At 44.8% G+C, this 27,867-nt stretch overlaps 1 protein-coding gene across 2 annotated transcripts in view; it reads right to left on the reverse strand.

The window, feature by feature from the left end:
* The window catches only part of AATF (apoptosis antagonizing transcription factor), a 56,871-nt gene extending 34,909 nt beyond the window's left edge, over positions 1-21,962 (reverse strand). For both annotated transcript variants that reach the window (XM_052803901.1, XM_052803902.1), the window contains exons 1-6: positions 21,847-21,962; positions 19,143-19,331; positions 18,078-18,494; positions 17,274-17,411; positions 780-894; positions 222-426 (exon numbers count right to left, since the gene is read on the reverse strand). In XM_052803901.1, the coding sequence (XP_052659861.1) occupies positions 222-426; positions 780-894; positions 17,274-17,411; positions 18,078-18,494; positions 19,143-19,331; positions 21,847-21,931 (1,149 nt within the window). In that variant the 5' untranslated portion in view covers positions 21,932-21,962. The remainder of the gene's footprint in view (positions 1-221; positions 427-779; positions 895-17,273; positions 17,412-18,077; positions 18,495-19,142; positions 19,332-21,846) is intronic.
* Positions 21,963-27,867: the final 5,905 nt, after the last annotated feature.

Consider the following 27,867-nt stretch of genomic DNA (forward strand, 5'->3'; position numbering starts at 1 on the left):
CAAAACAAAAGAGAGCAGCTTTTGCCTTTGAAATTTTAGGGCTGAGCTTCTTTCCAAACTCCTTTAAGGCTGGGGAAAAGCGTGTACCTGTGTATTTAATTCTTACTGCTGTAACTCTCAGCTTAACTTGGAACATCCATGGTATGAAACTTTCAAATCAACTTGTTCCACAAATCTCTGCTAAACAATAAGCATGTCAGCACACATAAACAAAGACTTGCCTTTCCCATTTTGCCAGATGCCAGCTTTGTCTTGTCATGCCACTTCTGCAAGACATTGTTCCGATACGTCCTGAAGTCAGCATACCGCTTGGCTATGAATTCTGGGTAGTCCTCCATCTTTAGCTTTCGTTTGGGGAGGCTCCTCCTCTTCTCCTGAGCCTTATCCACTTGCTCTTCATCGCTACTGCTAGGGATTTCATCATCACTAGAACAAAAATACAGAGACTAAACACCCTGCACCTCTCTAAGGCAACATGTGTGAATTCTTAATGGCCCCTCCATGACCACCCATGCTTTTTCCACACCATGGTGATATTTATGGCAAAAGACCCATGGTTTAGCCCCTCCTCTGTTATCAGAAAGGTTACAAAGCAGACTTCCCACACTGGCAGAAGGAATTCAAATGGTCATTTGTCCAGAGTGTCTCTCACCCAGAGACAGCAGCAACTGAGAGAACAGCAGCGAGTGAGTACGGTCAGGAAGGCTGTGCATTGTCCTGTTTGTTGGAGAGCTGGAGACCAAAGGATTCAGAAAGCTCTTGTCTCATTTTGTATTTACCTCTCAGTTTTTGATTGCTTTCCATCTACCAGATGCCTCGTGCCTGGGTATTGATAAAGCAGCTCATCCTGAAGGTCCACTAATACTTTCAGCAATGCCTCCAGGGCTTTACAACCTGCAGAACAAGAGATGCAAGTGACAATTTCCCACTGATCCTTGCTTCTGGTGAAGACTTAGCATTGCAGTGCTTAGTTTCTCATTCTGAATCTGAATTTCTGCCACAGCTATGGCATGTCCCATTAACTGTTTTTGTCTGATCAGTTAGAGATGTGGTTTTATCTTCAAACTGATTTATAGTTGTTAATGTCAAACACCACCATGCTGGGAAAGAACACTTCTTTCCTAAATGGGGAGGAAAGGAGGCAGGACTGCCTTCTAAACATCTGCCTGGCTGCACATCGGGAGTATACTGATCTAATGTTTCATCGACAAACATTCAGACTGCAGAGCCTAAAGGATTAACATATTGAAGAAGCAAGTACTGTGTGCAGAAGTGTCTGATGACACACGCATATGACAACCTTTTTTGCTGACTCACTCATTTCTCTCCTGTGTTAAGTTCTGCAGTAGAGGCCAGCTTCAGTTGAAGCAACACAAGGGAAAATGTATGTATGTACATCCCAACTAAACCTGACCTCCAACTTTTCTTTCTTGTACATAATGTGCACGTTATAGGGAGCAGAAGGAGGGAAGGCAAGAAGAAAATCCAAACTCCTGCAGGGCTGTGACTACCGCTGGTTTCTATGGTGCTGTGCTCACCACACAGGAGGTATAAGAAATTAGATTGTAAGTAAAATTAAATGTAGCAAGATCTGATCGAGGGGGGAAACTTAAACAATGACCTGGCAAGTTTAATGAGAATATTCTGGTCAGAAAAGCAGAACTGCAGGCCCAGAGATCCTTAGAAAGAGAGAAAGTGAAGAAAAGACTGGGGTGGAGAGGTATACAAAATGATCAATACATGGTGTGAAGGTTAGTTTTACAGGGATGAGTAGTTGCTTTCCAGGGTATCTGCAGACACAAATCCTAAATGTAGATCTGATGCTGTGCATCCAAAGGCTTTCACAGCTGACAATTTTCCTGTATCTATGCAGATGAGAGAAAACAATCTCTGTTCCAATGAGCTTTTATGTTCTCCAAGGACACACAGTTGCAGGTGACTGTGGGAAGGGTTAAGTGCACACTGTTGCAGCATCTGTTCTTTAAAAATAGTTCTTTTGTGGCAACCAACAAGCCTCCCTGCAGAACGCTCTGATATAAAACAAGTGTTTGTCTAGGTCTACACAAACTCTCCCTTTGTACATTGCTACACATCAATCACAGGGTCAGCTCTTACAGGTAAAACACTTAGCACACTTCCATCCAAAAACCTAAACTGAACTCTACACAGATTAATTTATATTTACCTGGCACTGGTGTATTGCCTTCTACTTTTACAAAGAGGCACCACAGAAAGGAGAAAAAATGCACCGCTTGGAGGAACATAGCAGACCACTTCAGGATCTGTTTTCTTGCAGGACACGTTCACACAGGCTTGGCTTCCCTCCCCATGCACCCAGAGCAAGCATCCTCGCAGGCAGCAGTAACTCTGGTGGACAGAGCACGCGGACTTGTCCGGAGGGCAGGAGGAGCACTGAGGTGGTGGGATGTTCCCCAGAGCTTCCCCTGGTACCCCCTCTCTCCCAGTTCCTCCACTGACCTGAAGTCAGTAGGGCTGTTCTGCTTCACTCCCAAACCTGTTTCTTTCTTTGTAGTTAGCATAAAAGAATGGAAAGAACTTTTCGCCACTCAATTTTTTTCCTTATTTCTTTTTTTAATGGAGGACACAGAGATCATGGGTAGAGTGAACAGCAAATCTTCATCAGCCAGACAGAGACAGTGCAAGCAGAAATCAGCCCAGACATCCAGAGGTCTCAATTTCCCGCATGTTACCACTGTGATATTGCTCAGTTGTCACCATCTTCAGATAAATTACGGCCTGACCTCAGCAACAAGAATGTCAAGGAGAAGATGCTTTAAGATTTTTGTTGCAGATCAGCTGTTGGACTCATCCTCCCCCGGCCTGCGGTTCATTACAGATACGTTCTGACAATTCTTCTATATAAACCTATTAATGGATTAGGTTTGCCGTACTTGTAAAACAGTCATGTGTTAGCATTAAAACAATTCCAAGAGACAAACAAACAAAAGCCCTTAAAAATTCATTTGCTGTATGTGTCTGCAGCTAAAGCATCACTTGCAAAAGGAAAGTGCCCCCACCCTAGCCTGAGTGCACAGCTTACAACAGCAAAATCTTTCCCACTGCCTGCAACACAGCTAAATGTCCCCCGAGCTTCTGAAACTGTTTATTTTCTACCCGCTGCCTATCCTCCAGCAGCAGTGCTAATGCACCCCAGGCGGCTTTGATCCTGTCAATTACAACTGGAGTAGCACTCCAGCTCTTCTGGGGTATATCAGGGCCACAGCAAGCAGGCAAGGAATAAAGACAGGCTCAAGCTCCCCCAGGCTATGAGATATGGACCCCAACAGAAGTGGGGATGGGGAGCAATTTTATTTGGAGTGAAGGGGATGGAGAGGGCAGGGAAGACAATGACCGTGCGTCTAACCAGGTGTGAGGGCTAATTATTCCAGACAGTGGCTTCATCATGAGCCTCTTACAGCTGGGTAATTTCCGTGTTTTCAGTTCTTGTGTATGTAATAGCATTATTGGGTGGCATTCTCATTGTTACTGTTGGGTGCTTAAGTGTGCTGTAAACTCAACTTCAGAAGCCAAGTGTCACCCTCCCCTGCCCTCTTCCCATCCAGCCCTGCCCTATTCATTTCACGTTTAATACCAGAAGGGACTGTTTTCTTCCCAGTCTCCTCTCCCTCTTCATCTTCTCTTCCCTCTAATGCCCTCATCTGCCTTTATACCGTCTGCTTTGGGGAAAAGACTGAATCCATTTGTGAATGAAGGCAACATAAAACAAAACTGTTTCGTCGATGCAAACTGTGTCGGTTTGAAAGCAAGCCGGATGCTAACCCTCCTGCTCTCCTACCACCCCCCCCAGCACATTATTTTTTTTAAATGCTGCTCCTTGTCTGAAACAGACAATTAAACAGAAGAGTCACAAACATGGAGCTTTCAAGCACACCAGTACATTAAGGCAACCAACTAGCAGCTTTCACATGTGATAACCATCAGGTTTGTACCTCCTGCTCCCTTCCCCGCTCTGTTCACAGAACAAAGCCAGCAATACCTCTAAGAGCACAGGCAATGCCAGCCCTGACCATGTAGCTGGGGCCTCCCACTGCCATGAGCTGCATTAGGTCCTAGGCAGTCCCTGATGATTTTCAGTTTCTAAAGCTTTCGGGACCAAGAAGGTATTGATACTATGCTTTTCACAAGCACCACAAACTGGCCAAGGCTGAAACAATGCTGTTAAAGCTCTACAGCTGCCCTCCCACCACTCGTTCACCAGCGGGAAGATCCTGATGCCAACAGCTTATTCCCAGAGCTACTTACACTAACTCTGCCATCAGTACCACTTCTGGGTGTTGCTCTGTTGTGTTCAGCCAACTGCTGCTGCTTAAACGTCCCCAGCTGCCCCCTCCCAGTCCAGCGCAGCAGGCAGCGGTCAGTGACTGCAGGCACAGCGCTGCAAAAGCAGCTGTACGTTGTGGTACATAAAACTCCCCCGAGCTGACTTTGCAGGCACAGCCTATCACTCCAGTGAACCCCAGCCAGTGCCTCTCCCGCTCCTTCTCTCCCACTCTCTGCTGGCAGCTTTGCTGCATCTCTCTTATAATCTACACTGCAATGTGCTGGGGTAAATATTCCATCTTGTATCGACATCAGTGTCACAAATGACGCCTTTAACACTGGGCCATACATCACTAGTGAGAAAAATCTCAAAACTACCTCCTTTTCCAGGAGTTACTTCTGCATGTCCAACCTGTGTTTTTCGAGGACAGGTGGCTCAGCGCTGCCTTAAAAACAAGGAAGCTGGATCCTTTTACAGCATTTCAGTATGAAACTGAAATCCCCAAAACAACAACTCATACTCTGCATGTAGGAGAGGCCAACTAACCCCAGGACAACACGCAACCCCTCCTTCCATTAAACCTTTTCAAAGCTGCCCTTTGGGAAAGAAAAAAAGATGCTGAGTGGGATCCATCTGCAGCTGCTCCAAGAACACAGGAAACGTGGTTTGAATATAACTTCCAGCTTAAATGGGACTCGGAGTGTCTGTGGTGAGATGCTAACTTGTAAGAGTCACTTTTAAGAGTCCACGGGAGCCCCTTCATTTTGTGTACAGGAGTGAAAAAGTTGTTCCAGATCCAGCAGACAGCATATCAATCCACCAAGAAAGCTGGGAGCCAGTATCAGTAAATCAAAGTGTGCCTTTCTGTTAATACTCTCTCATATGTTCTCATTTTATACATCCCTTCACCCAGTCAGAAAGTAGCCCTGGAGTATTTAGCTCCATTCAGGGATAGCACTGCCATGTATCAAAGTGTCAGGAGACCCACCAGAGATGAAATCTGTCCTACTGCTCTCAAACCACAAAAATCAATTTTGTCAATGCCAGTGGTTACGGACAAACTGGCCGTGCTGCTGGCATCCCCCTCTGTGTGGGGTGGCTCCTGGCTGCAGGGTACCGACCCCACGGGGCGCTCCCCCCCACCAGCCCTCTCCCCACGCAGAGGGCAGCCGTGCCTCCGCTGCCGCTGAAACCCAAGCAATGCCGTGCTGGGGACTTGCAGGCGTGACGGCTTCTGTGCTCGCCCATCGCTGTAAGTTCGGCATTTCTACAGCAAGGCAGCTTCCTGCGCAGAAAAATATCTGCGCTCTTTTTCCTGACCTCTAAAAATGGGGTCTCATTTCATCTTCCCAAGCAGCTGCGGAGAGCAGCAGCTGGTGCGGAGCAGCAGGGAGCGGCCTCACGCAGAGACACTTTAAGTCGATGGAAAAAAGCCGGTGCCTCAAGGCCAGGCTTTCAAAGGTATTCACAGAGAGCCAACCAGTGGGATTCCCAAAACTGCTCCACCAGGCGAGATCCTCCCCACCCGACCCTGGTGCATCCCTCCAGCAGATTCAGAGTACGACGGTCAGGGACGGCATCCTAAAAACTGGGGCGAAACTCCCAGATTTTCACTGCATTGCTGTATGTTCGTGGCACTTTACAGGATGTGACGGGGCACTGCCGGGGCAGTGCTCCCCTACAGAACGGTGCATATGCAAACACAAACAGGAGCATCGTTATCGTGATGTACCAGCACGAAACACCGCACGCACAGGACACAGCTGAAATTCAGAGCCCATGCCAAAGCTGGAAATTAACTACCTTTTCCCCTCAATTAAATCCGAGGATCTGGCATCACAGAAATATCATCGGCGTGCAAGCTTTTAATTTTCCATGTACCTCCACAGGCTGTATGAAGTGCTCACACAGAAAAGCTGGAACAATGCTGGTGCTTGAACCACGGTATGCAGAGCAAGAGCTGAGCTGCCAAATATTGGGAGAGTTTCCCCTGCCACCGGGGAGAGTCACCGTGTCACCGCTGCACGGAACAGGCACAGTGCCCAGCACACTGGTCACATTATGCAAAAATAAAGGAGAGGAATCAAACCTCTTTTATTTTAATAGCTGTACGTAATGAAAAGTGTCTTTATCAGGTACACTTATTTATCCCAACGTTCAGATGAAGAGGGGAAATTTTCACTCCTTTCAAACGACTGTGGGACAGGAGTTAAACTACAGGTCAAAATGGCACTCAATACACTGGCCTGAGAACAATACTTCTCATTCAAATCCACAAGCCAGCCACTTGCACTAGTCATCCCCAGCAATTAATCCCCCAAGAAACACGTTTGATTAAATCTTTTCAAGCAAATCCTTTGCTTTGCTTTTGTTAGTTCACTTCTTGTCAACATCTATTAAAATATGCCTTTAATTCTCCCACAATCTTAAAAAACACCGATTCCACTGTCTTCAACTTTAATCAACTGTATGGCCGGCATTTTTCATTTCATAATAATGTGCTGTTTGGAATTCAAGAGGCAGGCTCAACATCAATCATTCGGCAAGAATTTTTCCACTGCAATAAATATGCAAATGAGGAAAGCCAGTCAGTCGTATTTCAGGCCCGACTTGCTAGTGTTTTAAAAAAGACACAAATTTATTAATTGCCGTTGGCCAGCGGAATCCTATTACTTTGGGCATTGATTACAAAGCTGTGTGAGTGATTATTGTGCAACTCGCAGGCTATCCAGGCATGAGGAAAAATTATTAAAGCAAGGCAGAGATTATCAACTCAGAATAACAATAAGCCTTAACATTTTAGGCCTCTAACTTCTTCAACAAAGAATTACGCCAGAGCTCCAGTGTATCATAATTCTGAAGTCTGTCAGTATTACTTTTGGAGCTTGCTCTATATTCCCAACAGCAGAGCAACGTTACCAGCCAGGAAAAGGTGGGGGGAATTCCTCCAGGTATCGCATCTTAAACATGGGGCTTTGGACAACAGCTTTTCTGTAATTCCCGCTGCGGAATGAACTCTAGGAGGAACAATATGGTGCAGGCAGGACTTCCACTCTCTTCAGTTTTGCACCCCTGTATGTCCTGGTGCCCCAAAACCAAGATGGCACAGAAATAAAAGGCTACTACTGATAAGCCTAAGGCAGAAGCTACAAGAGCTAGCCTAGACTAAATTACAGGCTAGCTGCAAGCCCTTTGGCAGCAGAGAGTGATCTGGTTTTTTTAGAGGTGGTGTAGTTATGTATACGTTTCTCACGGACTTTAGCTGAATCCGAGCACAAAGCACTTGTAAATCTGTCCAGGTTATTTTAGGAAATTATGGGAGTAACATTCCCTTCACCCTTCCCAAAACACTGAGTTTGTGAAATTTTATCAAACGATAGTAGGAAAAAGGCCGACTTTTCTGCTGATTGCAATAAAAAGGTCTGCTCCGTACCGAAGGCCCAATTTGCTGGTTCCATTGGAATGCAAATGATGCAAAAGCCTTTGCAGAGGGGAAAATTGTATTCCTTCAGCACAAAGGAGCCAATGCCACAACCCCTTTTCACGCAAGCAGTTCAGCCTACTCCCAAAGAGTTACAGAACAGACTCAATTTAGCCCTTTCACTCTAATATTACTGCGTTTGACAGTAAGGACAACAGGATCGGACATAGATGAGTTTGCTAAAAGTAAAGAAAATAACTAGATGCAACAACAGAATAAAAGGCTTGGTATTCAAGGATTTTATTAGTGGGGACTGGGGGAGGGGGAAAGCTGAGAAGAGAGAGAAAGAGAAACACTTCCATGAAGTTCATGCTCTGCTGATTCGCCTCAACCATCATCTTTTGATATCAGCCCAAACCAGGGAGGGGACAGGGCTTGTAAAAATGAGATTTATAAAAACTGATGTTTTACATTACTGTAAATGTAAAGAAGCTGACAGCATGCATTCCCGTCTCTGCCAGCCAGGAATCCCCAAGTACATATGCAAGAATGAGAAAGGAAGAGGAAATGTGAAATTTCATAGTTATCTAGATATTAAGGCCAGAAGGGAACATTAGCCCATCTAGACTGACCTCCCCATATAATACCAGGCCATTAATTACATTTATCATGACAAGCACTGAGTTTCCATCTCAAGGTAACCAATTGCCAATTAATCCAAGTTAGCTGACATTTGCACATGCTTCTCTGGATGCTTTGCAAGCCTTTGTTTCCCTGCATCTTGTTTGTGGAGTATACAGACTAACATGCAAAAGTATTTAGCTAAACTCAGTTTAATTAGCTGTTAATTATCTTGGGAAACTTAAGTGTAGGCAAACCTATTTGATGTGTTTAAAATGTGGTGTAATCCCACAGTCCAGAGTTCGGGTGTATCAGGTCAACAACTATGGACTCTCCTAGCATTTCTTGCACTAGAATTTAAGACAGCTTTAAAATAAACCTCAAACGCCAATAGTATCCAATACATATGGCTACAAAGATAACCTATAAAATGGGAGCATTTCAATTTTACCACATCTATACAGGAGAAGCAGACAAAAATTCTGCTCAAAAAGACTAAATACCACAAGCTAAAAGCCTTGGCACTCAGTCAGGAAGGGCAAGAGGGTTTTTTTTTCTGAAAAAAAAAACCAAACAAAAAAAACCCCCCAAATTGCACCTTATATAAATATCCTGCACTTCTCCACCACGTCCCACACAGAATTTCTGAACAATTCACAGCCAGTAACAACAAGCCACAACATACTTTCCTGGTACCTTGCACAGCCCAAATTCTGCACATGCACAAAACATCACACCCCCCATTACCCAACTAAACATGCACACAAACAGCAACAGAGCTCCAAAACCAAGACCTGTGCCTTTCTCTAAGGCTCCTCACTTCATATCTCTTCCCTCTCACTCGCTGGCACGCATGCAGAATGGCCACCCACGAGCCTGGGAGCTTATCATCCTTACTGACCCCAGTTCTTACCAAAAGTTCTCCACAGCACAGGATCATTACAACAAAATTTACAAAAAAGGGTCTGATTCATTCATTTATTTTAGCCGAGAGAAAAGTCTTCGTTAAAGTCAACAGGCTTTGGCTGAGTCCCAAAAAGAGTTGACTAGATTCTTCATTAGATCAGAGAGGAAAGGTGAAATTTGGGGACACCTGCATCCACATCCATTTAAATCAAATTCAACCCTGCATGAATTGGCAAGCATGATGTTTTTTGTATTCATAAAGTGTCTACACTAATACAATTCAATTAAAATGAACTACCAGTTTTAAGTGGGCTAGATCTGATCACAATAATTTACACTCAGGCTTGAAACCCAGTTCTGCTGTCACACATTTGTGCAGGCTCCCAGTAAAATCTTCAAAGCAAGAATATATTTAAGTCCATGATCTTGCCTAGCACCAATTAATCCTGTAACTGCTCTATGCCTCTGGAAACTGTGTAATCTGCCTGTGCCTCAGTTCCTCCCCCACTCCCCTGTGACACCTACCCTGCTCTGTATTAGTGCATTATCATCTCCAGATGTATGTATAGATACATTTTAGTTTTAAAAGTGATGCACGAATAGAGATGATAACAAAACTATGAGTGAATTATTGGCAGCTGATTCCTGCAGGCTTCTCTAAAAAATCCCGAGCCTGTGTCAATAAAGCACATTTCATCTGACAGCTTTTCTCTAACCAGATGCGTAAAATGACAACCAGGTGCAGCCGAGGAGCCAGGCAGAGGGTGAGCCCATCAGACAGAGCATGCTGCACAACTGGAGAGGAGAACGCCTTGCCAGACACATCCTCTCTTACAGGAAGTGGAACAGGTTCTCCGGTACCTAAAGCAGACTTGATCTTATTCAAAGTTAGTCAATGCTTGATCAGCTTCTTCGATATGACTTACCTGGATGTTGTATAGAATGTAAATTTTTTTTTTTTTAAAGATCAGGAATCAGAGTAACAGAACCCAGCAAAAATCGTCTATTAAAAAGACACCGAGAACATACAAACATACACTAAATAGATACTAAATAGAATCTTTCCCCCTGTCTTGAGTCCCTTTTCAGTGAAATATTACAGAACCAACCCAAAGAAAATAAAGATATTCAGTGTGAAGCATTCATACAGAAACATTTAATATGCAAGAATGTAAAACCAGAAAACACATGGCATCTTTGGAGGTCTCCTGCTGGCAATGAATGTAAGTGGGATTCTTAATCACATCCTTAAGAGGCCTTGTCCACAAATGTGCTGTTTAGTCACAAGCCACAGATATTTGTCATGGGAGCAGTTAACCAACCTGGCGTACCAAGAGCCCAACTCAGGCAATTATTATAAAGGTCCACATAGCTCCAGGTGGAAGAACAGTCCTTTACCAGCACACCCACTACAAGTGCACCTATTTCCACCCCAGAAATAGACACTTCTGGGTCAGTCGAAGTGTTCGGACTGGACTGTACTTTTAGGAGCAAAAAGTCAAGATCTCTTTCATCTCCCAGAAGGCACTGCACACCCAGCCTTCTGCAGTCCCAGGCAAGTCCTGCAAAGTTTTACAAGTGCTCCTTTTTGCTCTACTTTTCAATAAAACATAATTAAACAGCAACTGTTGGCTAGCTGCACCTGAGACATATAACACCTTAAGGGAATAACTAATCAATGTGCAATATAAGTTATCCAGCAACTGACTCTGAGTTGAAGAAACTGGCTACAGTAAGATTATGAATAGTGGGTCGCTTCCCGCAAACTTTACATGTAGTTCACACTCATTTCCCTTGTTTCATCTTTCCACGTCTTTCTTTTGAATAAAAGTTTCTTTGCGGCACCCCATTTAAAACACACATAGAAGGACGTAAGTAAAAGGTGCACATGCTCTCCTATTCTGCAGTCCACACTCAGTACGGAGAAGGAAAGGCAGGACTGGGAACCACTGTTCAGGCAGTAACTCCCGTTTCCCATTTCAAGGTGTAATTGCATCCCTAGAGTGGCCACAAAGAAACATGCTATCCGTAACGCCACCCAGGCATTGTACCTGGTAGGGTACAAAAAAGGAGTGGTCTCCACCATTACATTTAAGTTACTCCCAAGAGGCAAAACGCACTATTCTACTATCCTCAGGCCCCGGTGCAGCATGCTCATAGGGTGAACAAGGTCGTGCGTTGCAGCATTGCTCATGAGCCAGCTGTGCTAACTGCAGCACTCTTCAACGCCCTGTCTCCAATATAAGCTCATCTCTTTGTGTGAATGAGCCCAACACAACAGTTCTTCTGGAGGGATTTCAAAGGGGATACTATAGAAATGCTATATGATGGGGGAAACAAGGTTTCTTCTGGATAATGCACCCTCCTTGAATACAAGAAATACAGGAATTGAGTTCTGTGCATGGATGCAATGCCACTAGCTCATGGCTACAGAGAATGTCCATGGATGAATCATCTGGAGTAACATCACAGTGACCAGGAAAATAAGATACAATTGACTACAGAGAATACAAACTAAAGTTCAAACATCACTGTGAGTTGAGAAAAGATGCACAAATTTCAGCAGAATTTAAAAAGCTGTACACAATTTGGTATCTATTAGCAGCAGACGAGGCACTGTGCTGAAAAGTTCAGGCCGCTGCTAGGCAGAGCTCACTGCTGCTGCTCCATTAATACATTAATAACCCAGGCAGGTTTGGGGATAATGGCCTTGCAAGCACATGGAGCATTTAATTTGATTTTTTTATCTGATTCACTTTATTCAGGTTTATTTTCTTATTGATCACAAACCTTTGTATAACTTCTCCACAGCTCTACAAAGTGTAAATAACAGTTAATATTTGTTGTCCCCACTTTTGTTCTTTCAGTGAGCAAATCCATTCTTACAGACCCTGCATATCTACCTTTTACCAAAACCAGTATTTTCTCCATTTCTCCAAAACAATTTATCTTGAGCTTATGCTGAAGAATAGAAATGTGGGATTCCAATATTTTCTCTTAATCCGCTGACAGATGGAGTCAAAGCAAAAAAAAAACCCCACAAAAATTCAGCCAGTAGTTTACATTTCAGGGACCTACTGAACTCTTGAGAAGTGAAAGCATATACATATGAAAACATATACAACTATTCGTCCCTTTAAAGTCTTGCAATTTCCATCAGCATCTTGCCTTCTGCAAGATCCTCACCTGGGTTTCTGTATGTTTTTAACTCCTCATCTTGCCAACTAAAAACTGAAAATAACAGATTATACTATTTAAAAGCTAGAATTCCCAGCTCTTTTTGTGGAGCACAAAGTACTAGTCACTGAAACATTCCCAGCTTAGAATTTTTAACCAGAATTATAAAGAGAAAGTAATTAAAATAGCAAGAACAGAGCTACATCACCGTATTGGGAAGCCCAGCTACCCAGGGCACATAGAACAACTAGCTTCTAGCCTTTGTCGATTGAGAGATATCATTTCTTAAAGCTCTTGTTGCCCTCATGCCCACCAATTAGCTGTGGGTTTTTTTGTCACTGAATCAAGATTTAACATAACAAGCCCCAAACCTAGGAACTGTTTAATTCCTGACACTGGATGTAGCTTCACTAATGTTGCTACCACCTCTCCTTTGGCTCTTTCTTGCCCTTGAGGTAATTTTTGGTGACATTTTCACGATATCCACTTCTAACCTTCCTCCCCCTTGAAAACATACATAGAAATATGAATGGCAGGCATGCAATCTGTGCAGAGACACAGCACAGAAACTTGCACCTTGCACTCTTTTTCTATGTAAATAATGCAAGGATCCTGCGGGAACATGCCAGGGATTGGAATTTTTAATTAATGGGTCTCTTTAATGTGCAAATCAGGAGCAGATTGCAAATTCTGACTTGCATTGATTATGAAAAACATTAATTGAACGTGCAAGACCCCAAACAGAGGCAACATCTCAAGCCCTGGACTAGACTGGAAGATAGGGTGCAAGAGAATACAAATGTATCTTGGAGAAACAGACCACTCCAGGCGGCAGCACCTCAGAAACGTAAGCTGTGGGAGTTCACGTGTGCAGTGCATTAAAGGTTAAACATTTGCACTGCATTCAGAGCGCAGCCACTGTAATTTCAGTATTATAAACCACTCAGACTTTCTCCATGGATGCAAAACAGGAATAAACATGAGCTCCATGACCACAGTTCGGTCTCCAATTTGTATGTAAAAAGGGTGACAGAAAAAAATCTGGAATACAATTAAAGATTTAAAAAAAAAAAAGGGGCAAGAAAAAGTAAGACAGTGCAAACAAAGCAATGCTGTCTCTTTAAACAGAAATTCATCCTATATAAATTATGGCCATAAACTTTTCCTGCAGTGCAGCCTAATTAATTCTTGTTCTATACACAAAGGGAAATGCTGGGTGACAAATGGGTGTGAAGCCTGAAAGCTGCCAGGTCTGCAAAACATTTTCTACTTCAATTTATAAGCAATTTTGCAGTAAATCATCCACCAGAACCTGAGATCTCAGGAATCCAAGACTGTCCAAAGCGTGTTGTATCATTTTTTAAAAAAAAATTATTTCATAAAAGATTACAAAAATAATAAATTAAACACTTGAGGTTTTGTAACCTTCAATCTTAAAATTTGGAAAACAAGCATGACCTTACCATTTTCATCTGGCTTTAAAACTGCAAATGTATAAAGCACTGCTGTCCACTCTTTAACACAATTATACTCAAACCCTTAGGGAATTTCACTACCACTACTAGCTGCACAGAGGGTTGTCCCAAGCGGGAGACACCAAAGAAGCAAATATATGAAGGACCATTTTCCATTTCAAAAAATTCCTCCTTCCTGTGAGCACAGAGCAGAAATTTCACGAGCGATGGAAGGACTTGGGATAAATTACTGAAAGCGTTCTGGGGCAGCTTTCAAAGAGATGTGAGGGACTTGTCCAGGACCTCAGAGAGAGCTGGGTGCCGAGACCTCTCTGTGCCCTCCTGCCTTCAGCAGGCTACAGTTTACACCGAGAGTCTGGATTTTTAGCACCAACTGCTTTGTGCAGCTTGAACACCAAATCATTTCCTCCTATTCAATGAAGGTGATGAAAGCATGCCAAATTTATTCTGTGGATTTGGAAAGAAGTGCTGAGGCTTCCCTGAAAGGAGATCATCATCCAGCCCAAAACAGTGTCAATGTCATGATTATCCCAAATCCTGTCCAGGACTGAAGCGCATCACGTACAAGGGAACGAACTCAATGCTCAGTATTTACAAAGTCCTGTCTTCCACTCATCTTTAAACTTACTCACGCGCAGTTCTTCTAATTTTTCCTGTCTGGGGAATGGGATCCTACCCACAAGCTGGTAATACAATTGGGATGAGAACTCAGGAGTTCAGAGATGTTTACCCAGCCCACTACCTCACCGTTCAGAATCGAGTAAAAAAGTTTATTTTTATAGAAGCCACTAAACCACTTGATCAGCTAAAAATTAGGACTTTTATTGGAAGCTGATTTATAATAAATGAGATTTTCCCCCCCTCTCATAAATCAAGGTGCATCAATTCATGAAAGAATGTTAAATACATCATTATCATGTATATTTTCAGAAAGGACTTAGTTTCACCTCCTGAATTGACAGGTCACAGCCCTGTTATCCAGGCAGAAGCTCTGTGAATGAAGACATAACACAGCTCAGACTGCCCATGGGGTAAAGCTCTAGCTGTTGATTAGACATGAATCCCTCTCCCAGGGCCCAACACAGCAAAGAGAGAAATGGGTCTTTGCCACATAATACCAACTACATCCCTAGTCTTTCATAAGATCTTCATGTATAAGTTTACTCCTTATTTCATGCCTGGCACTTTGTAACTTCCGGAAAGAGCATTTTTGCAGGGCAGTGAAAGATAGCTGCACTGGACAATAGTGTAGCTCATCAAAAATGACTATTTGTTGTAACCTACTTTACTATACAATTACAGATTGTATTTTAAAAGAATAGAAATAAAAAAAGTGAATATAACTTTGGTCCTTTAGAGAATACTGGAAAACATGAAACAAGCGTAGTAGTAGCAGAATGTTCCTAAATTCATTACTTCCCGTCTGCTAGTCTGAGCGCTTCCTCTGCTAACTTTGCCCAGGTCACTTTGGCTTTATTTTCTTGCTGTCTTCACAGATGAAATACAGAACACAAACCCAGGCTATGAGGAACATCAGAGTGTACTATTGCAACTTTCCCACCCAGACTTCTCTATGAGAAGAGGGCAGGGAGGGAATCACTGAGTAGTTATTAACAGTGAATTTTCCTTTAGTGTTCTGGACAACTGAAAGATGAGCCTCTCTACTGTACTGTGTACAGTATTATACTCCACGTTCTTGGATGTATTTTGCTTATGGGAAATATCAAAATGTCAACCATTGTTACTGTTAAAGGTCTTTAATGATATTGCATTTTAGACCTGTAATGAAACATGGTGCTCGGTGCAGTTTGTAATGCATCTCATTAAATACATTAATAACATGTATTTCACTGAAAGGTCAGCTTAGTATTATTGGGAGTTCGCCTTTTTTTCCTTAATCACTTCGTTTAAAGCAGCAGAGCTAACTTTAAAATATAAAGTATCTCACCTGCTGTAACTCCAGATAAGCTTATTAGCTACCATGTTCAGATCAAGTATAAGCTGTAAGATGACAGTCAAAACTTGGTGTAGGGGCAAGATTCAGGGTCAAGTTCGATGATGGTCAAAGTTCCTAATCCAGTTTTAAGATGACTTGTGCCAGCCCAGCCCCAAATTTCTCAATGCGCAGGTATCACTACAGCATATACAAACTGGCACATCGTGTGGCTGAATGGATATACAACCACAGCAAACCAGACGGTTCAGATGACATCTCTGATGTTTAGCATGAAGGGCTGTAGACACCATTACAGTGTTTCCCACCAACTGGTTCACATAAGGGGGCTTCTCAGGTGCTCACCTACAGAGCTGAAACATTCTGGAAAGTATCTCAAGATTTGGAAAGAAGAAACAGAAGGGAAAGGGATAACCAACCTGGCAAGCTTTAAAATGCTACTGGGCTTATCTTTATTATTCAAAATCACTGGAAGAACATCCTATGAAGTCTATTCATTTCTGATTAGTGGGATTAGAAAAAAGAACAATCTGTGTATAAACATTGTCATCTGTGTGGTTTTTGACAGAAAACAACAAACATGTCAGGGAGAAATGGACACCAACTCATACCTGCAGTAATCTGTATTTATTTCTGAGGATAACATACCAGACATTTTATCTCCCTGCGCATTTACCTTCAGGCCAGTAAAAAAGGTGTCCAATTCTAAAAATTAAATAGACCCACAACACACTGAAGTTGAGTACTTTGCACTTATCAACTGCAGCGTGCACATTGTATTTGCCATACTGGAGAATCTCCTACAAATCTCATCAGATCAGTATCATTAATAGTGATCCTAAGAAATAAACAGATGAAGCAGCTCCAAGACGAAAAGATATTTGCTGTTGATTTAACAGCACAGGCCCTCTCCTTTGGGCTACATTACTCCTGGTTAGGGCAAATCTTTGCATCCACTGACCCAGCACAAAATTGGTACCGCAAGGTGTCTCTGGACAAAGCAGCATCCCAACTCTGCACCAAAGAGCAATAACCAAACCAATTATTTCTATGATACAGCATGAAACTTAAATTTGATAAGCAAACTTCAATCCCTACGTGAACTAGAAATAGCAGCAGGATCTGAGCTGAGGCTTTTCAACATTACGTAAGTGACGACAGGCCACCAGCAGAGATCAGCTAGGCATACACAGACGTGGGTGACAGGAGGCATTTTCTTTGTCTGGGTAGGAAACAGGTTTTGGTTTCTGTTTGTACAGTACCTAATTAATGATTAAGGCAATACAAACCGACAGCTAATACTACAGACACATGCAACTCAAAGCCCTCACTTTCCCATTAACAATTCCCCACACAGGCTAAACGTACTGGCTACAGCAGAGTCTACCCAAAGTAGAAAGACTGAAGAATTCTTACAGTTCTCGACAGCGTTGTCAAATTCTTGTCCACCTTCCTTTCTGAAGATTGGGTAAGTGTCTGGCTGTGGAAGCCGGTTGGCTGTTACGAGCGCCTTCTGCATCTTGATTCTCCCTTCCAATAGTTGATCCCACAGTGCTTCATAACAAAGAGGAAATAAAACAATTATTTAGCAAGCCAAAGCACTTGCTCCTTGTGAAGGAGCTGTTGACTTAACAGCACAGGCCCTCTCCTTTGTGCTACCTTACTCCTGGTTAGGGCAAATCTTTGCATGCACTGACCCAGCACAAAATTGGTACCGCAAAGTGTCTCTGGACAAAGCAGCATCCCATCCTATGATCCTGACTGCAATTTTGTGATCCACAGGAAAATAATGCTCCCTTTGCTTGACTGTTTAAAAGGACATTCTGCAAATGGAGGTTTGATAGTTTAATAGGACAGATAGGAAGAAATTGCATTCCGTATTACATTTTGAAAAGAAACAGAAGCGGTATCAGCACCCCTGCACAGCCCTACCAGTGTAGGAAGTCCCCATCCCCACCAATACTACAAGTACATTTAGTACTGGTTCAATTAAACCAGTGGATAAATACACTTCATAACATGAGATTTTTGTAGCAGCAGTGACACCAGCTTGCATAGCAGATTTGGCAGAACATTTGCAAATGACTAGGACTGCTGTAGCATGCACATGCAGTATGCTAACAGCATGTTAACATGCTGAAGTGGCTCCTGACGCGGCCAGTTTCCATAGTGTCAGCAAGGTGAAAGTCTTGTCAAAATACAAACCAAACGTGCACAAACCTAGCTGGTTCTTCACAGCTTTTCCTTTTTCTACTTCTTCAGCCTCTTGTCCTTTTGAGAATGTCATCATCCCCCCATCATCTTCGCTGTCTTTGGTTTCCTTTATATTGTCATGGTTTTCACTCCCATATTCCTCCTCCTCATCTCCTTCTTCCATGCTGGCATCATCTTCATCTTCCCCTTCACTGCTTCCTACATCATCCATCCCCTCTGTAAATTTCTCAAAGTCGGTGATATTCTGGAAACTGAACTTCGATGCCTCGGCCTTGACAGACAGATCTGTCTCTTCATCATCTTTGAAGTCATCCTCCTGGTCACTGCCAGCACTGCTGGGTTTCTCCTTTGTTTTAGTGCCTAAGCTGCCATTCTCTTCTGAATCTTCACTGCCGCTGTACCATTCATCTAATGCTTCTTCAGCTAAAGAGACAAAAAGTTAATTTACTTACCAGCAAAATGTGCCACTTTGCAGTATGCATCATCAATCGCTACAGGTTTGGGCTATTTGAGCTCCAAACTCCGATTTATCTGTGTATGATGTTACTCTTTGTTTTGCCTAAATAATGGAAACACCAGGCTGTATTCACAAAAAGATCTCAGCTCACATTTTCTGCAGCAATAATTAGTAGATCCATGGCTTAGCTTTCCCATTAAACAGTGACGTGATAAGCAAACAAGGTGGTCAGAATTCACTATATGCATTTTTTAAATTAGAATCTGTATATACCTGCAGGCCCTGAGATATATTGGCTTAAATATGGGAGCTGTTTCTTTTCCTCCACACAATGTTCTGTCAGTGCACTGAACCTCACCTTACACTTAGTCATACTCTTTCCTCTACCTGTAGAAGTGACCTCCTCTTTGAGATTTCCCCTTCCCTCAGGCCAAAAAATATGGCCTGAATTTCAGGAAGACACTTCAAGACGATGTCCAACTTAACTGTACCCATTTATTGCCCTGTAACAGGGACCCAAAATTTGTCATCTCAGTTCACATGGCACTAGCTCAGCTAACATGCTAACATCAAATTGTGAGTAGTCTAAAGGGGAAAGAAATGAGATTTCTTACCAGATCCTTCTTCAGACAGAGCATCTCCCCAGAGTTCTTCTTGCAAAGCTTTGCGAGACGTAGCTTTTCCACTGTACCTTTTATCAGCTTCCAAGAGAGAGGCTGAAGCTTTTTTCCGTATATTACCAACAGGGAGAATGTCATCTGCAGTTTCATCCTCAAATTTGTCAATCACTTTAGCGACTGTAGCTGTGGGGAAAAAAAAGGTGGGGGAAGGATATCTAAACTGAACTGAATTTCAGACTAGAAGAACTAGCTGCAGGAAGGAGCCATGGAAAACTCCTCATGCTCTACAAACAAAAATATACTGCAAAGGTAAGCTGGATGGCAACACGGCCTCACGTAAGAGTCTGGGTTTTAGACTCTGAGAGGGGGCAAGGCTCTTCCCTGCTTGGTGAAGGAAAGCCAGTACACTACTTTTCGGCAAAGCGGGAAAGGTTGCTGGTGAATCAAAGGTAGAGAAAAAGCCTCAAAGCTGGGGTTTGTGTAGAGCACCACCAGTCCTGCCTAGAAACTACTGAGTAAAGCAACACTTAAGATCTAGCAGAAGAGATAAGACAGCTCCAAGGGTATTTTTCAGAAAACATCCTGTGACTTCTCTGCAGCCAGAGGTGTTCTCCCACCTGCCAGGTTAACCTTTGCAGGAGGAAGGGAGATGTTAGACAAACTGACCAATTCCAACCCCCCTCTCAGTACTATGGTCTTCTCCATATACAGGTTTGGTACCACAGGGCTTACCTGCAAAGTGGAGATGGATGTTTATTAACAAACACCAAAAATCTTGCTGAATTTTTTTTTTTTTGAATGAACGCTGCCTACATTGACACCTTCTTCCTTGCCTCTTCTTTATTTTACAGAACCTGCACAGAGCGCTAGACAAACTAAGCCTATCCAAGCCCTTCCACAAATTCACAAGGGTCTCATGAGAAGTGTAGTCCTCTGGGTGGAAGACTCAGTAAAGCTGGAATGCCTTCACTCACTTCATGCTTACAGATTAAATGAGGAAAACTGCACTTCAGATGCACTTTGGCCTCTTGCTATATATATGATCCACATAAATACATAAACATTTTAGAATGGCTAAACAGAGAACATAATTTCACTGTGGTTATTACCCTCTTTCATACCCATCTTCTCCAGGACACAGGAATGGAGCAGTCCAGCAAAGAGAATACATCATACCATACTCCCTCCTTATTTTCATTCATGTGCAAGACACCCTGTATGCAAAATTACAGGGTTAGCTTTGTTCAACCAATTGAGTGATCCAACTGGCTGAACATCACTAAGTGCTCTTTTAATGTGTGTTTGGAAATGTTAATGCCTCACACATAGTGTTTACTTGAGGCAGGGGGGAAGCAAAAAAAATCTCTTGCTCATAACCTAAGCAACAGGATCAGGTCTAAATATAGTTACTCCAGCTACAAGAGGATGGCAAGATGCGTGGCACCAAGGAATGACTGGGCAAGAGGGGCAGATGCAGAATGACCTGTGGCACTCAACGGATCTTCTGGCATTCTGAGTCTTGGCACCACTGAAGTATGAAGTCTGAAACTAAATCATGATTACTAAAATGGGAAAACGCCTCTGCTGACCACATTAATTTCCTCAATGGTTACTTTGATGTTGCTTACAAGATACTATTGCTCTCACATACACTTGCATAGAAGAACCAGGCCAGCTGGCACAACCTTTACCATGACTGGTGCCTAGTGCCTCCTAAAGCCAGCCGCTGTCGGCGTGTGACGGTGAACTCGCTGTCTCTAAGAGATGAGTGCAGGAACTGTGCGACAGACGTGCCCCAGAGATGAGTCCTGCCCCACGGTCTCCTGACCGGTGGGAAGGCTCTGCCCTGCGGAAGGTAAGTCAAGGAAACACAGGGACCAGCCTGGGCACTGAGGAGATGACACTGCCACCTACATGTCACGGGGCAAAGGATGAAAGTCTCAAAAAAACCACAACTAAGGCAAAAAGAGCGGGATTAAAAACATAAGTTGGTAATGGACCGCTGGTAAGCATCAAACAGGAGACATGCTTGGAGACGGGTGTCACCAGTGCCCGCCGGGCCTCCTCCCTGCTCCCACAGCCGCACCGGCTCCCCTTCACAGGCAGAGGCAAGCGGTCCTGCCCCGACGCTGCGCTTTTATTTCTCTTTTCCTGGTGATTTCCAGCCGGATCCGCTCCCCAGCCTGGCTCCGCAACAGCCCGGCCTGCGGCGGGGCCCGCGCCGGGGCAGCCCTGAGGGGACTCGGCGCTGAGGTAACTCCAGCCGCGGCTCCTGAGGTAACGCCGACCCCTGAGGTAACGCCGATCCCTGAGGTAACGCCGATCCCTGAGGTAACCCCGATCTCTGAGGTAACCCCGATCTCTGACGTAACCCCGGTCCCTGACGTAACCCCGGTCCCTGACGTAACCCCGGTCCCGGAGGCGGGCAGCGCCGGGCGCGGTGCGGCGGGCCGAGCGCCGCTCGCTGTGGGGGCCGCCCGGAGCTGAGGGGGCACAGCGAGGAGACCCGACCTCCGCTGGGGGAGACCGAGGCGCCCAGCGGGGCTGAGGGGGCCGAGCCCCCCGCCACCGCCATCATCATCATCATCATCATCACCGCCACGTGCGGCCGGTCCGCCGGCACCCGGCCCGCCCCGGCCCGCCTCCGCCCGCCCCCGCCGGCCGCGGGTATTAAACCCTCCTCCCGGCCCTCCCTCACCTTCCTCTGCGTCGTCCTCGGGGTCGCGTAAGCTGGGCCGGGGGTTGAGCAGCTCCTCCAGCTGCCGCGCTAAGGGCGCCGCCATCTTGTCGAGGGAGGGAGGAAGGGAAGGAGGGGCGGGGCCGCGGGGCGGAGCCTGGGGGCGGGGCCGGCGGCCCGGGACGGGGCAGCGCGGGGCGGAGGGACGGGCCGGGCCCCGCAGGGTCCTACCGCCCGCCCGCCCGTTGGGAGCGCGGGGTCCCGCCGGGCCCGAGCAGGAGCCGGTGCCGGTGCCCGAGGGCGCAGGCGGGGAGAGCGGCCGGGGGGGGGGGGTGAGGGGGAAGGAACCGGCCCAGCGGGTCTCAGGGGCTTCGTGAGCGTCCCCGCTTTGTCTGGGCTGAGGTGCGTGGGGTGCCCAGCCAGGAGGGACAGGGATAAATAGAAATACCCATAGAGGTACACACGGCCTGGGGAGCGGGGGCTGTCCCAGCACGGGCCGGCTGTCCCAGCCCCTCACCCGTCGTTAATGGGGGGGTAATTATAATTGTGTGCATCGGGGCCGTAAGGGTTGCTGTTGGCCTGGTGCTCTGAAGCTGAGCAGCTCTGGGGTAGCAGTTAGTAGTATAAAAGCATTATATAATGCAAAAAAATCACAACTGTTTCTTCAAGTCAACATTGCACTTTTTTTAGCACCACTAGCTGCCCAGAACCGAATTCTTTCCTTGTCCCATACGTTAAACACTTTGTGGCCCCTGTTGAAGCCAGGGTCCTCTTACAGCAGTGAGAGCTGAAAGGCAAGTTCTTGGGTTAACTCCGGTCCTTACACCAGAGTTACACCAGGCTCAGTGAATCCATACCAGCCCCAAAGCTCCAGACGTGTTTTTGCCCAACTCCAGCCTGGAAGCAGGAGCAAGGCGACGCAGAAGTGACCTGCCGAGAGCGTCAACGAGAAACCGGCTTTTTGGGGGTTTGCCCGCCGAGAGCTTCTCCTGGCCGCTTTGTGGGGTGAGGCAGCCTCAAAGCCCAAGGTCAGACCTGGAATTGGGGAAGACACTAGAGGCTGGCACCTCTTTTGTTACAAGGGAGCGGGGACGCGAATCAGCATCTCAACTCTGAGTTGCAGATGTAGGTCTGAACTTCAGACCCCACAATGAACAGCTTCGGGGGTGGTGTCGAGATTTGGGCTTCCCACCACCGGCGTTGGGATTTTTTGCCTGTGAAGGTGCCAGCAGCAACTCGCAAACACGAGCTGGGTACCGGGTCGAGCCCTTGCTGGGAGACGAATTTACGTAGCCTGCTCGCTCACCCCCTTCTTGTCCGCACAAGACTCTTCTCCACTCCTCATCTGCTTTTTAAATGCTCTAAAAATTAATCCAGGCACGCTTTCTTTCTAAGGCAGCAGCGTTCAGTGCAGGCAGCTCTCCTACAGAGGGCAGAGGAATATCATCCATCACCACCGGCTCCAGCAGCCGCAGCTGGGTTACTGGGATGGGACTGGGGGTCCTGGGAGGCATCATGGGAGGAGACCCCTGCAAAAACCCCAGACATCTCACCCCCTTCTCAATAGCCTGTGACTCTCCCTACAGAGCTGTGCGATACTGTGAAGACAATATACAGTTCAATTTATGTAAAAACTAATGTTTACCAAAAATGCACATTTTCATTGCAAACAGAGCCCTTGGATTTTATGCTGTTGAATATTTCAATCCTGTTTCAACTTTCTTTTGTAGTTTGTAGTTATTTTATCATGGCATGAGTGACAGCTGTAATCCTCTGCATTATATATTATGTGGGTTTGCCATTGCTCCAGCAATGTCAAATTAAGCACTGCTGTGTTGGTTTTGGTTTTTTTTGTTGTTTTTTTTTTTTTTTTTTACCAAGACATGGTTTTATAAAACAAGAAACTTGTACAACGAGAGGTGTGTAGAGTGTGTCTTCCCTGGCTTTGCTTCTAGGTTTGGTTTTTTTCACTTTGAGTTCGTAGGCATTTTGTTTCCAGAGTAAAAGATGCCATTATAAACAAAGGGAGGAGCCTGACGAAATAAATCTATAGAAAATTAAGTAGCAGAAACAAGTGCTTACCTGAACAGTTACTTAGGAGTAACTAACCACTCCCCAAACCAAAGAACTAGTGCCAAGACCCCCCTGCATCATTGCGTTTTCAAACCTCTGTGCTCTTAACAGCGTGAAAAAGGGATGTTCTCTAACCTAACAAATAATAAATAGCCCTGTTAATAAAGGGAGAGAGGCTTTTAGTGATGCTTAAATAAAACATACCCAATATAATTAATAAAAAATACACAGTGAGTTGCATTAGTCCTCCGGAGTAAAAAATGGGCTTCTTGAAGTCGAGAGTGTTTTTGCCACTCACGCCAGTGAGATCAGGATTTCACCCACTGAGACTAATGGGACAATTGTTCAGTATAAATCCCGAATCCAGCAACGCATTAAAATTCACATATGTACAACTGCAAACTCGAGGGCTTCTGACAGAGCTTATAGACCTGTTTCTTTTCCGTCCTCCATCCGTCACTTCTATCGGTGCAAAACAAACGTGGAGGGGGAAAAGCACACGATGCTCAGCTGTAGGCGTCGCGCACCCCTTCCCGTGCGCGGGGGAGAAGGGGAGAGCCCCCACACTCTGGGACTTGCTCGGGGTACCCCAGCTCTGCTGATCAGCACCCAGACGGCTGCAGGAGCTGTTAATTCAAAATTTTTGATAAGGAGATTCAGTCAATGTAAAGCGACATCAAACAGAAAATGCAGCGTATGAAAGTCACGGGTTGTTAAAATATTTCACCAAGAGAGCCTCCTGCTTCGCTGTTTATTCTCTCTCTTTTGCCTTTCACTTAGCAGGGTAATTAAATCAGACTCTCAGGCTCGGTTTTAATTTCTGGTTCACATGCCCTCAAACCATGCTGCCGTGGTTTGGACTCATAATCATGCTGGGGAATATTTGTACAAAAATTGTATCAATACGTTTTAATTTAAGACGATCATGAAAGCCTTTTTATGCATCACGGTCCGTTCTGTAAAACCCTCTGCCTGTTTATAAACTATAAGCAGAAGCCGTCAAACTAACTGACATAATTTCTGTGGCATTTTTCCTCTTAATTTTATTTTTTTATTTACGCGCTTGTTTGCTAAAATGGAAATAACACCCTAAACACAGAACGGATAAACAAGTGAATTTTGAACAGTCTGTACTACAGAAAAGCACTTTTAATTTCTCACACTCAGCTCCTTTTGCTCCCGTGTATTCGTGGAGCTTGTCATCTTTTAGGAAACTGTCAGATTAGATGGTAGCTTTGGCAGTGAAGGACCGTATCATCCTTGTGTGCCTGCAGAATTACAGGTTATTAATACGAATCCATTTTTCAGAGCATTCCTTTACTTAAATATATAAAAAAAGAAACGGGTTGGCAACGCGAAGCCATTCAGACACCACCACCGAGTAATTCGCTGCTCGCCCGCGCAGCCTGCGTTCAGCAGCACCCGGCGCTGGGTCCCTGCCGCCGCGAGCAGAGCGGTGGGAGCGAGGTGGGCTGCAGGCACCGATCTGCGACGGGATTCCCGTGGAGATCCATGGGAATTACACGCGCCAGAGTCGCGTCTACTGAATTTAATTGAATGGCATTATCAACGGCAGAATTTGACCCATATACAGAGGACTGCATGCTGTCCAAAAATAGCTACAAGCTGGAGCTGAGCTTGTCTTTCCAACACTTTGGCTAGCAGATGTAATTTTCCAAACCAACCTTCTTCATTTCAGTCATACTATCTCGTTCAAGATTTTCTTTTTAAATCAGCAGGACAATTTGTCAGTGAAAAAGAGAAAAAAGGAGAGGAAAAAAATTGGGGAGAAGCAGGAAAGAGCACACATCAAACCTACCGACTAAAACAAATTACATAACAGGAAATTTAGATTATGTACATAAAAAATCGCTCTCCTTATAAATATTTATTACTATTTTTCTTCCGTGTTTTTATTTACTTCAGTATTTCTGATATTCCTAACCCATCACTCATTCAAAAACCACAACTGTTTTAAAGATTTAATCAACACTTAATGGTCCTTACATCTGAAAACATAATGAATATTGTGTGTCTGAATGGATGCACAGCCTAAAGATGCTTCCAGCAGATAAGAATTTTAAAGGCCGCCCAGAGACAACTGAAAAACTAGAAGAAAACCTTTTTTTAGACGGAGCCAAAAAGACCTATTTTTTCATCCACAAAAAAAAATCTCCCCGTGCGAACCCCACGTGCGCGCTCTCCTGTGCACAGAAACGCCAGCACGCAGCTATTCTCGAGACGCTAAGCACCATCACGCGAGGCGGCAGCCTTTGCCGTCAGCTTCGCTCCCGGCGATTCACCGCAACACCTCGGCACGCGTCTCGCTCCAGCTCTGTGGAAGTCGCGGGGGTGTTTTCCAGCTCACGTTTACAGCCTGGGCTGCGTGACGATTCTCGCGCCACGTAGCATCCTTTCGACAAAATCACACTAGACCTGTCCTGCAAACTTGGCCTTCCTCGATTAGCAGAGCTAAGGATTTCATTCCAGACCACGTGAGAGACCGTCGGCCTCTTTAAAGGTTCAGATTCTGCCGGAAGCAAGCTTGTATTAAAACCGATCAGGAAAAAAAATCTAATTCTCACAGTGGCCAAAAATGCTCTCTAAGCAGCGCACCAAACGTCATCGAAGCGGAGCTATTCCTGAATTTGAAGACAGCCTGTAACAGAAGACTTAAGAGAGACCGGTTGTGCCCCTCATCCCCAAGGAGGAACGCGTAGAGGGCCAAGGGGATTCTCCGAGAACCGGACGGCGATACGCACAATAAAACCAGCTACGTGCATCACATTCAGTGATCCCGTGCACAAATGGCGAAAACGCTGCCGGAAAATCAGTCGCCCTAAGAGTACCCTTACCATTCCAGTTACAGCAGTCCCAAGCACAGAGATTTAGTAACGTGAAGGTCAGCTAACTGACCTGAAGGCCACATTTACGCTTCAATTTCTGCATTACAATTCCGCATTTAATGAATGAAAAACTCACCAGGCAACAACAAACTTTGCTTTCTAAGCGTGACCCCATGCTCTACAGCTAAAAGCACCACAAATACGATTGAAAAAGAAACAGAAGATAGCAATCTCAGAAGGATTTATAATCAGAATATGTTTTTAACAGTCCCACTAATTTCATTTATAACTTCGTGGGTATTTTGTTGGCATGAGGAACGCTGACCACCCCAGTGCCATGGCAGACGCAAAGACAAGACCTTCCAGAACCCGCTCCAGCATCACGATTCCCTGTTCCCAGCTCAACACCGTCAGCAGCGTTTAAGGACATGTATCAATTGTGTAATCTTAACATACCTGAATTTATCTACTGGGGTAGTAACAGAAAGGGAGACTGCAAATGCTTGCATTTAATATGGTAGGAACATGCAAAGCTTAAATACAACAGTCTTGTTCAGGAAAAAAATCCAGACTATGGCAAAAGGAATCGTTCCTGAGAGGGCACTGCAATATCTGCCACTTCCTAGGATGGCAAAAGCATGTAAATCACCACCGATATTTTTAAATTATATTTATTTATAGATTTGTATCGTGCACCCTTCGCTCAGCATCTGGGTACACACACACACACATATTAAAATAATATACATAATTCGTCCACAAATCGTAATTTAAGTACATTCTTACTCCTGGGATACAGATCTTTTTACAAGTCCCCTGCCGTTCCCCAAGCAAAGGCCTGAGTAAACAGACACCAGCAGCGACTGGAGACGAAGGGAAAGGGCAGCGAGGAGCATCGCGCAGTGGCAGCGCGGGGGGGACGCGGCGCGCGATCACTTTGGGCCAAAAGCAGAGTTGTTTGGATGCTGGAAACTCACGGCATTTCACAGCCGCTTTGATTAGCCTTCAAAATATCTCCTTCGTATAGATGAGCTCAACACGAATAATACTTACAAGATTGGCCTCGCACCTTTTTTCCTAGGAAACGGTCTTACACGCGGGGTTCGCACGAGTCTTCGGTCTC

This window comes from Harpia harpyja, chromosome 12 (genome assembly GCF_026419915.1).
Source record: "Harpia harpyja isolate bHarHar1 chromosome 12, bHarHar1 primary haplotype, whole genome shotgun sequence".
Lineage (NCBI taxonomy): Eukaryota > Metazoa > Chordata > Aves > Accipitriformes > Accipitridae > Harpia > Harpia harpyja.